At 46.3% G+C, this 12743-nt stretch overlaps 1 protein-coding gene across 2 annotated transcripts in view; it reads left to right on the top strand.

Annotated features, from left to right (window-relative positions):
• The window catches only part of LOC144511369 (sodium/calcium exchanger 3-like), a 416016-nt gene that overhangs the window by 368780 nt on the left and 34493 nt on the right, over positions 1-12743 (top strand). Inside the window, exons 3-5 of one of the 2 annotated variants that reach the window (XM_078241664.1) lie at positions 3087-3190; positions 6758-6775; positions 12042-12166. In XM_078241664.1, coding sequence (XP_078097790.1) covers positions 3087-3190; positions 6758-6775; positions 12042-12166 — 247 coding nt within the window. The remainder of the gene's footprint in view (positions 1-3086; positions 3191-6757; positions 6776-12041; positions 12167-12743) is intronic. The other variant, XM_078241665.1, reaches the window with a different exon arrangement.

The raw sequence follows: 12743 nt of genomic DNA, 5'->3' as shown, positions 1-12743 counted from the left end.
TTCCAAATCATTTTTTGAAAGAACATAGAACATAGAACAGTACAGCACAGAACAGGCCCTTCGGCCCACGATGTTGTGCCGAGCTTTATCTGAAACCAAGATCAAGCTATCCCACTCCCTATCATCCTGGTGTGCTCCATGTGCCTATCCAATAACCGCTTAAATGTTCCTAAAGTGTCTGACTCCACTATCACTGCAGGCAGTCCATTCCACACCCCAACTACTCTCTGCGTAAAGAACCTACCTCTGATATCCTTCCTATATCTCCCACCACGAACCCTATAGTTATGCCCCCTTGTAATAGCTCCATCCACCCGAGGAAATGAGTCTTTGAACGTTCACTCTATCTATCCCCTTCATCATTTTATAAACCTCTATTAAGTCTCCCCTCAGCCTCCTCCGCTCCAGAGAGAACAGCCCTAGCTCCCTCAACCTTTCCTCATAAGACCTACCCTCCAAACCAGGCAGCATCCTGGTAAATCTCCTCTGCACTCTTTCCAGCGCTTCCACATCCTTCTTATAGTGAGGTGACCAGAACTGCACACAATATTCCAAATGTGGTCTCACCAAGGTCCTGTACAGTTGCAGCATAACCCCACGGCTCTCAAAATGATGGCTAGGCTTTTGATTAGAGCATGCACTATCACTTGGTTATTGAGGGTTAGATGCTGGAATGTGACAACTCCATCGTTCCTTTCACTTAAGGAATGAACATAGAGTAAAATCATAGCAAGCCTAAAGCACAGAAAGCTGCATCCACCGTTCCTGGAATGTGCAGAGTATTGGGGACTCATGAAAGTATGGCCACGGTCTTCCGGTTCTGCCCGTCATGGGAGTGGAATTTCCCACCTGAATCCAATGGACCTTTGGTTGGTCCGTCAAATTTTCCATCCCTCCCCCATGGGCGGGACTGGAAAATCCCAGTTTACAGGGGAAGGATCTTTTGGCTATTAACGTTAGCAGGGTCTTACCGACCCGCCCATGGTTCACCCCCACTGTGAGTTTTGCAGCAGCGAGGGGTGCGTTCAATGATAAGCCCCATTAACAATGGCGGGGCCAGAAGATCCCACCGCCAGCCACTGGTAAGCCACCAGTGGGTACTAACTCTAAATAACAACAATCGCTTGTATTTATACGATAGCTTTATGGTAATAAGATACTCTAAAGAACTTATAGGAGAAAAATAAAATAAATGTGTCTTTTGAATCAATGATGACTTGTATCAAGAGATATCAGGGCATATGTTAAGTAGGTGGGTTTTACAGCAGCATATCAAAAGAGGAAAGAGATAGAGCGATGGAACAGTTTAGGGAATGAAATCCAAGGCTTCAGGAGCTGAAGGTGCCACTCCTTATTGTGGACCGATTAAAATTGAGGATGCATGAGAGGCCAGAAATTGAAGTTTGCAGATATCTTGGAGGGTTGTAAGGCCGGAGGAGTTTGCAGAGATAGGGAAGAGCGAAGCGACGGAAATATCTGAAAACAAGGATGAGAATTCTTAAATTGAGGCATTGCTTAACTGGGAGCCAATGGGTGAAGGGCGAATGAGGCATGGTGCAGGTTAGGACCTTAAGGGTTGCAGATGATCTTAAGTTTATGGAGCCCAACATAGTTGAAATTCAATTAGAAAGGAAAGGTAACAGAAGAGCAAATAAGCTTCCCTCCCTTTGGGCGGGCACGCTGGCACAGTGGTTAGCACTGCTGCCTCACGGCGTCAGGGACCCGGGTTCAATTCCGGCTTCGGGTCATTGTCTGTATGGAGTTTGCACATTCTCCTCGTGTCTGTGTGGGTTTACCCCGGGTGCTCAGGTTTCCTCCCACAGCCCAAAGATGTGCGGGTTAGGTTGATTAGGTAAATTGACCCTAGTGTGGGAGGGATTAGCAGGGTAAATATGTGGGGTTGCGGGGATAGGGCCTGGGTGGGATTGTGGTCGGTGCAGATTTGATGGGCCGAATGGCCTCCTTTTGCACTGTAGGGATTGTATGGTGAAATTTGGTGACAAATTGGGACGATAAAAGAATCAAGAGGCAAACCATATTTCAGTATCTCTATGCCAGGACTATGGTGAATCTACAGTAGGATTTGATTTGATTTTTTATTGTCACGTGTATTAGTATACAGTGAAAAGTATTGTTTCTTGCGCACTATCCAGACAAAGCATACCATTTATAGAGAAGGAAACGAGAGTGTGCAGAATGTAGTGTTACAGTCATAGCTAGAGAAAGATCAACTTAATGCAAGGTAAGTCCATTCAAAAGTCTGATAGCACCAGGGAAGAAGCTGCTCTTGAGTTGGTTGGAACGTGACCTCAGATTTTTGTATCTTTTTCCCGAAGAAATAAGGTGGAAGAGAGAATGTCCGGGGTGCGTGGGGTCCTTAATTATGCTGGCTGCTTTGCCGAGGCAGCGGGTAGTGTAGACAGAGTCAATGGATGGGAGGCTGGTTTGCATGATGGATTGGGCTACATTCATGACCTTTTGTAGTTCCTTGCGGTCTTGGGCAGAGCAGGAGCCATACCAAACTGTGATACAACCAGAAAGAATGCTTTCTATGGTGCATCTGTAAAAGTTGGTGAGAGTCGTAGCTGACATGCCAAATTTCCTTAGTCTTCTGAGAAAGTAGAGGCGTTGGTGGGCTTTCTTAACTATAGTGTCGGCATGCGGGGGACCAGGATGTTGGTGATCTGAAAAATTGAAACTCTTGACCCTTTCTACTTCGTTCCCGTTGATGTAGACAGGGGCATGTTCTCCTTTACGCTTCCTGAAGTCAATGACAATCTCATTCATTTTGTTGACATTGAGGTATGAGCCAGTGTAAGTTGGAGTGGTCAGTAACTGCTGCCAATGTAACACGATCCCAATGTAAACCAAGTGCCTATGGTTGCTGCGCCTCGTGCTCTATGTGTCTTTAATTCCTTATTGATTGCTCACTTCGCATCTGTCTTTGGTGATGTGAAGCTATGGATTAGAGTTTAAAAGTGTCAGCCCCCAGTGATACTCCACATGTTCCGACTGTCAAGACTACACCCACTTTTGCAGGTTGGATCTCATACTCAAGGTTTCCGGTTTGTTTTCTCCCTCTGCAGGAAGACAATCCAGGTGAAAATTGTGGATGACGAAGAATATGAAAAGCAGGAAAACTTCTTTGTTGTCCTGGAAAAACCGAGATGGATGAAACGTGGAATCTCAGGTTTGCATACAGGAGAAACCATAATCTGATAAATGTATCGTACACCAGATATGAACCTCTCTTTGTTACACTCCATCGTTGTGATAGGAAGCTCAGTTATAACACTTTCTCTGTTACACACTCCAGCTCTGCGATTAGGTTGTAAGTCCTAACTGTGTCTCTGTTACACTCATCCTCATTACAAAGCTCTCAGAAGCTCTGTTACACATCTTCATTACAAGACTTTCAGTTATAACACTTTGGCCAGGATTTTCTAGTCCCATCCATGACCACAAGCGGGACCAGAATATCCCAGCCTTTTCTTAAACCCTCTCAGCAGTCAGTCCAGATCCATCTGACATTGTCTGTTATGGCCAAGCTCAGTATAAAACCCTCATTTCTTTTTACACTTCTTGTTACACCTTCTTTGGTATCAGGCCGCATACACCACCCTTACTGTACGGCTTTCGGTATAACATTCTATTTAATAGGATTGCCAATGCATGTTGCATGCTGTCCTGTGCCATAAGGCAATTACTGTTATGTAGAAACATAGAAACTAGAAGCAGGAGGAGGCCATTCGGCCCTTCGAGCCTGCTTAGCCATTCATTTTGATCATGGCTGATCATCCAATTCAATATCCTGATCTCGCCTTCCCCCTCATATCCCTAGATCCGCTTGGGTCACTGTCTGTGTGGAGTTTGCACATTCTCCCCGTGTCTGCCTGGGTTTTCCCCGGGTGCTCCCGTTTCCTCCCACAGTCTGAAAGATGTGCAGGTTAGGTGAATTGGCCATGCCAAATTCTCCCTCAGTGTTACCCAAACAGACACCAGAGTGTGGCGACTAGGGGATTTTCACAGTAGTTTCATTGCAGTGTTAATGTCAGACTACGTGTGACTAATAAATAATAAATAAACATTACATTAGATCCCTTTAGCCCCAAGAGTTATATCTAATTCCTTCTTGAAATCACACAACGTTTTGGCCTCAACTGCTTTCTGTGGGAGTGAATTCCACACATTCCCCACCCTCTGGGTGAATACATTTCTCCTCACCTCAGTCCTAAAAGGTTTACCCCTTATCCTCAAACTATGACCCCTAGTTCTGGACTCCCCCCACTATTGGGAACATTCTTTCTGAATCTACCCTGTATAATCCTGTTAGAATTTTATACTAAAATCGCATGGGATTCGGGGTGGGCTGGCCAGATGGATACAGAACTGGCTTGGTTATAGAAGTCATGATGTGGAGATGCCGGCGTTGGACTGGGGTAAACACAGTAAGAAGTTTAACAACACCAGGTTAAAGTCCAACAGGTTTATTTGGTAGCAAAAGCCACACAAGCTTTCGAGGCTCGAAAGCTTGTGTGGCTTTTGCTACCAAATAAACCTGTTGGACTTTAACCTGGTGTTGTTAAACTTCTTACTTGGTTATAGAAGACAGAGAGTAGCAGTGGAAGGGTGTTTTTCAGAATGGAGATCTTCAGCTAGTGGTGTTCCACAGGGATCAGTGCTGGGACCTCTTGTTGTTTGTAGTAAATATAAATGACCTGGAGGAAAATGTGGGTGGTCTGATTAGTAAGTTTGCGGATGACATGAAGATTGGTGGAGTTGCTGATAGTGCCGGGGATTGTCAGAGGATGCAACAGGATATAGATAGATTGGAGACTTGGGCACAGAAATGGCAGATGGAGTTTAATCAGGACAAATGCGGGGTGAAGCATTTTGGAGGATCAAATTTAGGTGTGAATTATACTGTAAATGGCAGAACCCTTAGGAACATTAACATACAGAGGGATCTGGGCGTGCAGGTCCACAGTTCCTTCGAAGTGGCAACGCAGGTGGCCAGGTGATTAAGAAAGCATATGGCAAGCCTGCCTTCATCAGCCAGGGCACTAAGTACAAGAGTTGGGAAATCATGTAGCAGCTATATAAAACCTTGGTTAGGCCGCATTTGGAGTATTGCGTGCAGTTCTGGTCACCACACTACCAGAAGGATGTGGAAGCTTTGAAGAGAGTGTAAAGAAGGTTCCCCAGGATGTTGCCTGGTCTGGAGGGTGTTGGCGATGAGGAGAGGTTGAATAAACTAGGATTGTTTTCACTGGAAAGATGGAGGCTGAGGGGAGACCTTATAGAGGTCTACAAAATTATGAGAGGCACAGACAGGATGGATAGACGCTTTTTCCTAGAGTGGAAGTGTCAATTACAAGGGGGCACAGGTTCAAGGGGAGAGGGGGGAAAGTTTAAGGGAGATGTGCGGGTGAGGTTTCTCACACAGAGAGTGGTGGGTGCCTGGAACGCGCTGCCAGAGGAGGTGGTGGAAGCGGGCACATTAGCAACATTTAAGAGGCATCTGGATGGGTCCATGAATAGGGAGGGAATAGAGGGATATGGACCGAGTAAGGGCAGAAGGTTTTTTTTAGTTTAGTTAGGGCATCATGACCGGCACGGGCTTGGAGGGCCGAAGGGCCTGTTCCTGTACTTTGTTTTTATGAGATCCCTCTCGCTTCTAAACTCCAATGAATACAATCCTAACCTACTTAGTCTCTCCTTACGTGACAGGCCTGCCATCCCAGGAATCAGCCTGGTAAACCTACGCTGCACTCCCTCTGTTGAACAACATGCAAACTGTTGCGATTCGGGGAATTATTATAAGGAACCAGTGTTTTGAAAGTTAATGTAATTACAATTCTCCGTATATTCTGCATTTATCAATACATGTTTTCAGCCATTGTCTCCCTTGGTCTTACTTGGCGTACTTCATGCTTCACTCCAGTTGTCACCATGGGCAGCATTTCCATTGTGGTCTGAGATGATTCACTGTGACCATTGGGACTGATCTGTTTTTGGAAGTACTGCCCGGCGATAGTATGAACTGAATGGCCCGGTTCAGAGCTCAGGGACACTGTTTTGGCTGAATGTGATGCCAGCACTAAACAGATGCTTACAGTGAGCAAGGGCAGGACTTGCAGGTGTTGGCACTCAGTGGCGTTTTTAATGTCCCCAAAAGGAGCCACGGCCTTGCTCGACAGCCACCACCAGTAGACGAGCGTTTGCCGGCTTAGCACCGGCAGTGTGAATGGGAACTTAAGACAAGAACGCCACAAGAACATAGGAGCAGGAGTAGACCATACGGCCCATTGAATATGATCAAGGCCGACCTTGGGCTTTAACTCCACCTTTCTGCCTGATCCACATATCCTTTCCATTCCCTTGGAGACCAATGTTAGTCTATCGCAGCCTTAAATATAGTTAAGCTTAGAATCCCTACAGTGCAGAAGGAGGCCATTTGGCCCATCGAGTCTGCACCGACCACAATCCCACCCAGGCACTATCCCCATGCATTACGGATGCCAGACGGATGATGGATCCGGGTCTGAATCCCTTGATAATTAATATAAAGGCGAGCATTCTCTGATACCACATTATAGTCAGTGTTGGAAAATTTACACGAACGTTTCTTGTTATGTCAAAGCTTGGTTGTTTTAAGACTGTTTCACCCCGGGATCAGCTTGTTTCATTGTGTGGAGTAGGAGTGTCTTCAACTACCATTTCATTGGATTTCACTCTTTTTTTCCTCTCTCTGCAGCTCTCTTATTGGCTGATGGTAAGATGTCAGTTTCTACTAACCTGATTCCCTTTATTGCGAGCTGGATGGGTTCAACTCCTCCTGCCCTCTCCTCTAGTCTGTGTTCAGCGCCCCCCCCCCCGCAGTAATCAGAGACAATGAGCCACTGGACACAAACCTTGTTGAGTCAGTATATTGTTGTACCAGTAGAATCATAGATCATAGAATCCTACAGTGCAGAAGGAGGCCATTTGGCCCATCGTGTCTGCACCGACCACCTATCCCCATGCATTTACCCTAGCTAATTCCCCTCACACTTAAGGGACAATTTAGCATGGCCAATCCACCCAACCCGCACAGCTTTGGACTGTGGGAGGAAACTGGAGCACCCGGAGCAATCCCATGCAGAGATGGGGAGAGTGTGCAAACTCCACACTGACAGTGACCCAAGCCAGGAATCGAACCCGGGTCCCTGGCGCTGTGAGGCAGCAGGGCTAACCATTGTGCCACCCCAGTCTTTTTTGGAAGAGATCCAGAGACGTAGAGGGTTGAGTTCTAATTGGTTTGTCCAGACCCTGGTCAATTGATGTTATCTGGCTGCCCACTGTGACCTTGCCCCTAGGAAACAAATGAGTGTGCTGGGAATGAGTGGAAGATTTACCTGGTCTCAACACCCAGTCTGGGTCGGTTTTCGATAGCTTCCTTTACCCCAGTACTGGATCTGCGAGATATGCTGGAAATGTGGAGTCCAGATCAATCTACGAGGTTTCAGTGGCCTGGGTTTGGGGACCTGCAGTGTAGGACTGTCCCCTGGCAGGGTCTAATGCTCGGAAGCAAGGGAAAACATTGCAGCCAGGCACAGGCTTGAGAGGTTTGCCAATCGATGCATGTCGGCTTTGGAATCTTCTGATTGCTGCGAGAGTAGTGGCCAGAAGGTCTCAATGCCCGGGGAATGCCTACACATAAAAATAAAGGACCGGCAATCTTCAAGGCCTTTTTAGACGTTTGGTTAAAGGAGGATCCCAGCACCAGCCTCAACACTAGCGGCACGGTAGCACAGTGGTTAAGCACTGCTGCCTCACAGTGCCAGGAACCCGGGTTCAATTCCGGCCTCGGGTCACTGTCTGTGTGGAGTTTGCACGTTCTCCCCGTGTCTGCGTGGGTTTCCTCCGGGTGCTCCGGTTTCCCCCCATAGCCCAAAGATGCGCGGGTTAGGTTGATTGGCCAGGCTAAATTTACCCTAATGTCAGGGGGATTAGCAGGGTAAATGCATGGGGTTATGGGGATAGGGCCTGGGTGGGATTGTGGTCGGTGCAGGCTCGATGGACTGGACGGCCTCCTTCTGCAGTGTGGGGATTCTATCATTCTTGGGTAGAATGGGCTGCATCAGGAGCACCCCAGCACTGCATGAACCCATAGATTAAGTGATAGGCGAGCTAAGAACGCCTCCTCCTATCTCATCTACATGTGGGCGATGGGTTTGTGCCAACTGCATTCCGCCTCCTCAGGGAAGCTCTGGAAATCAAGGAGCAGCGCTCCGAAAGCTAATGGCATTTGCTACCAAATAAACCTATTGGACTTTAACCTGGTGTTGTTAAAACTCTTACTGTGTTTACCCCAGTCCAACGCCGGCATCTCCACATCATAATGGATCTCTGCCTGTTTTCCTTGTTCCTTGTGCAAAAGGAATCGGAGTTCCCCCGGGGAAAGAAAAAATCAGTCGGTAAATCTTTTAATTGGTTTAAGGCAATTTAGGGCTGGTCTATTATGCTTTTATTAGCCTACTTAACAATGCGTGGATTCATGCGTTAGATTACAATTGTATTTTGGCCTTGACTTAGAATGCAGAAAGATGATTATGAGACATAGGATGGGATTGGCCTCTCCTTGTTTGCCATCTAAGTCAGGATGTCCCTCTGTGACCGGCCGAGAGGAGGTGTGCTTTTTCTAGCAGTGCTTAGAATATGTCAAACCCATCACTCGTCCCACCCCTGCTCCCCCATGTCTGAACTTGAACACCTAATGTAAGAAGTTAAGGCTTATTTAACAGGAGCTAAGGATCTTAAGGGGAGATCTTCAAATTGACGAACAATCAGGTAAATAGTTTTCACTTGGCATAAATTATTAAATATGGTTCAATATGAGTTCAAACACTGTGGTTTCATATCCCAGCACAAGTACAGTATTTATAATACTGTACCCAGATGAGACGATATTTAGGTAAAGCAGCCAGAATGAACACAGGACCCATTGGTGGCCAACTATCCCATTAAGCCTGTTCCATAACGCAACAAGGACATGCTTGATCTGTGAACGAACCCCTTAACATGTTTAATTAAAAATCTATCACTCTCAGATTAAAATGAATTTTCAGGCTGTTCACACCAATGGCCCATCCCCAGGTGTGTTCATCGGCAACATGGGGGATATTCAATGGGAAATCACATTGACAGTGACAGGAGCAGAAGATCCCACCACTGGCAAATGTCGCCCTGGCTCTCACCGCAACAAACAAACTGCAGGGAGTCCAGAGAATCCATCCCCCTAACAATTGATCTAGCATCAGTTGCTGTTTGCAGAAGAGTTCCAAAATTCCTTTGCATGTAGAAGCTTGCTAATTTCACTTCTGAAAGGTCTGGTTCTAGCTTTGAGAGTCTCCCACTCCCCTTGCCACCCAGTCCTAGATTCCCCAACCAGCGGAGATAGTTTCGCTGTGTCTACCCTAATCTCCCACTACCTTGAAAATTTCAATCAAATCATCCCTTCACTTTCCAAATTCCAGGGAATGCAGCGATAGTGGCTGCAATCTCTTCTCGTATTTTAACCCTCGGCGCCATAGGTATTGTTCTGGTAAATCGACACTGTCCTCCCTCCAAGGTTTTATCCGACCTAATGTGTGGTTCCCAGATCTGCTCACAGGGCGCCAACGAGGACTTTGTGTAACTCAAAGCAAGACTTCTGTCCCTTGCATCCTAGTTCTCTAAAGACCAGCATTTCACTAGCCTTTTTGATTATTTTCTGTACCAGTTCATGATCCCCAAGTCTGGACCCAAGTCTCTTAGGTTCTCCTTGGTTTCTAGCTTTTCACCATACAGAAAGTGCCCCGTTTTATCCTTTTCAAGTCCAAAGTGAATGACCTTACATTTGCTTGCATTGAAATCCATTTGCACAGTTTTGCCTTTTCACTTAGTCTATCTCTCTGTGATTCCATGTTTCCATCTGCACAGTGTGTAGTGTCGGCTATCTTTGTGTTATGAGTCAGTAAGTGTGGAACAGAACTCAGCGTTTGTGTTATCGCATCTAGAATGAGTCGAATCTGTGGTGCAGTAAGCCACTAGTCGGTGCAGTGTGGTGTAACGGTCAGTAACTGGGGTACATTATTCCGACATGGATGAGTGTTAGATAAATTCCCAAGCCTGGTTGTGAAGTAGACACTGAGGCTAGTTTTTGATAGAAACTGTTCATTGCACAGCTTACTCCTCCACTCCGCTTCTTCTTTAAATATACCTGTGTATTATTAAGTAATCACTACTGCACAGCCCTGTATTACCTTAAACTACTAAGCATTAAACATCATCAGCAGGGCCTATTATCAGTGGTTCAGTCCCCAACATGATTCAAGCTATCAGGATAATCTGATGCTTTGGACTAACTCGATTCAATCCAACAAATGATTACTTGAAAATAAATCAGCAGTATACAGTGACATGCATGAAGTGAACATGAAGAGATAACGTGACTGATGATTAATAGTCACTTGGATCAGCAAGTTAAATGGCTTTAGGGAACTGGGTTATGGCGATCATTAGTCAAAGAGCTTGTTGTTTTAAGGTGATGGCTAATATTGAATTATTTATCCAATTAGCCTAGAATGTTTTTCCTTTGTGTAGAACTTGATCAACTGGCAGGCAATTTATGCAAAATCCATACCTTGAGATATACTTAAAAATAAATAAATCCATAAATCATCTAAATGAATTTATTTTGACAACTAATTGTTCAAAGTCTTTTTGAAGCCAGCCTCATCAGTTGATTAAAAAATGGCATTCACAAATGGGACTGCACTTTCTGGGCTGGCAGTGGGGGGGGGTGGGGGGGGGGGGGTTCTCTCAGAGGGGAGGTCATCCCAAAACCGACAGCCATGAAGAAAGTCTGCCCTGCAGCCCTAATGCACTGTGAGTGGCAGCACGGTGGCACAGTGGTTAGCACTGCTACCTCACAGCGCCAGGGACCTGGGTTCTATTCCCGGCTTGGGTCACCGTCGGTGTGCACATTCTCCCCGTGACTGTGTGGGTTTCCTCCGGGTGCTGCGGTTTCCTCCCACAGTCCAAAAGACGTGTTGATTAGGTGCTAAATTCTCCCTCAGTGTAACCCCAACAGGTGCCAGAGTGTGGCGACTAGGGGAGTTTCACAGTAACTTCATTGCCGTGTTAATATAAGCCTACTAGTGACACTAATAAATAAAGTAAACTAAATCATCAACAACGAGGCTTCTGCCCCACAGCAGGAGGAAGCCCTGCTCTCAGGAACTGCTGGCCAATCTGACTGGCTGGCAGTTCCATCAGCCCTGGCAGTGCCAGAGCTCAGTGGTGGTGCAGGAAAAAGTGCAAAGAGCATCCTGGCTACTCCAGAAAAAGGTAAGTCCTGAGGTTTTAGGGAGGAGAGGGATCCTAGAACCCCGGGAAGGAGAGGGGGAGGGTGGGGCCGGGGTTTGTTAGGCGGTGCAGAAGGACAGGGAGTTAAGTCTCATTGGGGGGGAACGATGCCCCCCTGTGCGCACAGGGCAATCCCTGGATGAGATGTCCCCCCCCCCCGCCTTTCCGTTCTTTCCCACCTTTTATCAAGTCTTAAAAGAATGTCCTGACCACCCACATCACTGTAATTTGGTATGGGCAGTGTACTATGTATATCAATAGGCTTGCTAACAAGTCTAATTAACCGTTAATTATTCATTTCAATATGGTAGGCGGGCTACTGATTTTGGCGCCTGCCCACCTAGTGTATTAAAGGGACCGGGTCAGGAGTGGGTGGCGAGATAGCCACCCAACCTACATGCCCAACCCCCTCCTTTTTCACCCCGCGAAAGTCAGGTCCGGCAGGGAAGGTAAAATGTGGGTGTGGAGAATGTGGAAGTTCAAATGCTTTTGCCATTTTAATTGAGTGACGGTGAGGACAGAGCGGAGTAGGCTGAACTAGGGTAAAACAACAAAAGTTTCCTCCAGGCTGCTGTGCGACCATGCAAATGTGCAGCTCGGTGTTGAGACGATCGTGTGAAATGTCTGACTCGTTATTTTCTGGTGTGCAGATGAATCCAACGAGAAACTGACCGCAGAGGAAGAGGAAGCCCGCCGGATTGCAGAAATGGGGAAACCCATCCTGGGAGAACATTCCAAATTGGAGGTCATCATTGAGGAGTCATATGAATTCAAGGTATTGTAATAAAGAAGACTGAAGATAAAATGTAATCTATGCCTCTTCATCTCATGCGGAATTCCTTAACCATTTCATCATTTGGTGACCACGGCAATGTTGTCTACTCAATTATTCTGGCACCAAATAACACCCAGAGAAATTCCTCTGCTATGATCTTTTAATGTTTGACCTTGGCTCCCACTTCAGGCAGAAGCTAACCATTGGCTGCAATGGAAATGTTGCCTCCATTGGAGATGGAACAAAATTGTTGGTAACAAAATAGTGCTTTAGAAGCAAACAAAATTCTTTCTACTTTTGATAAAGTTCAAACATAGAAACCAGGAGTGGGCCATCAGGCCCTTTGAGCCTGCTCCACCATTTTGATCATTAAATTCAATATCCTGATTCCCCCTTCTCCCCCATATCCCTTTAGCCCCAAGAGTTATATCTAGTTTATTCTTGAAATCACCCAATGTTTTGGCCTCGACTACTTTCTGTGGTAGTGAATTCCACACATTCACCACTGAAGAAATTTCTCCTCACCTCAGTCCTGAAAGGTTTACCCCTCATCCTCAAACTATGACCCCTAGTTCTG

Source organism: Mustelus asterias, chromosome 24 (assembly GCF_964213995.1).
Source record: "Mustelus asterias chromosome 24, sMusAst1.hap1.1, whole genome shotgun sequence".
Lineage (NCBI taxonomy): Eukaryota > Metazoa > Chordata > Chondrichthyes > Carcharhiniformes > Triakidae > Mustelus > Mustelus asterias.
The sequence above is the reverse complement of the archived record's forward strand: the minus strand, read 5'-3'. Positions and strand labels throughout refer to the sequence as shown.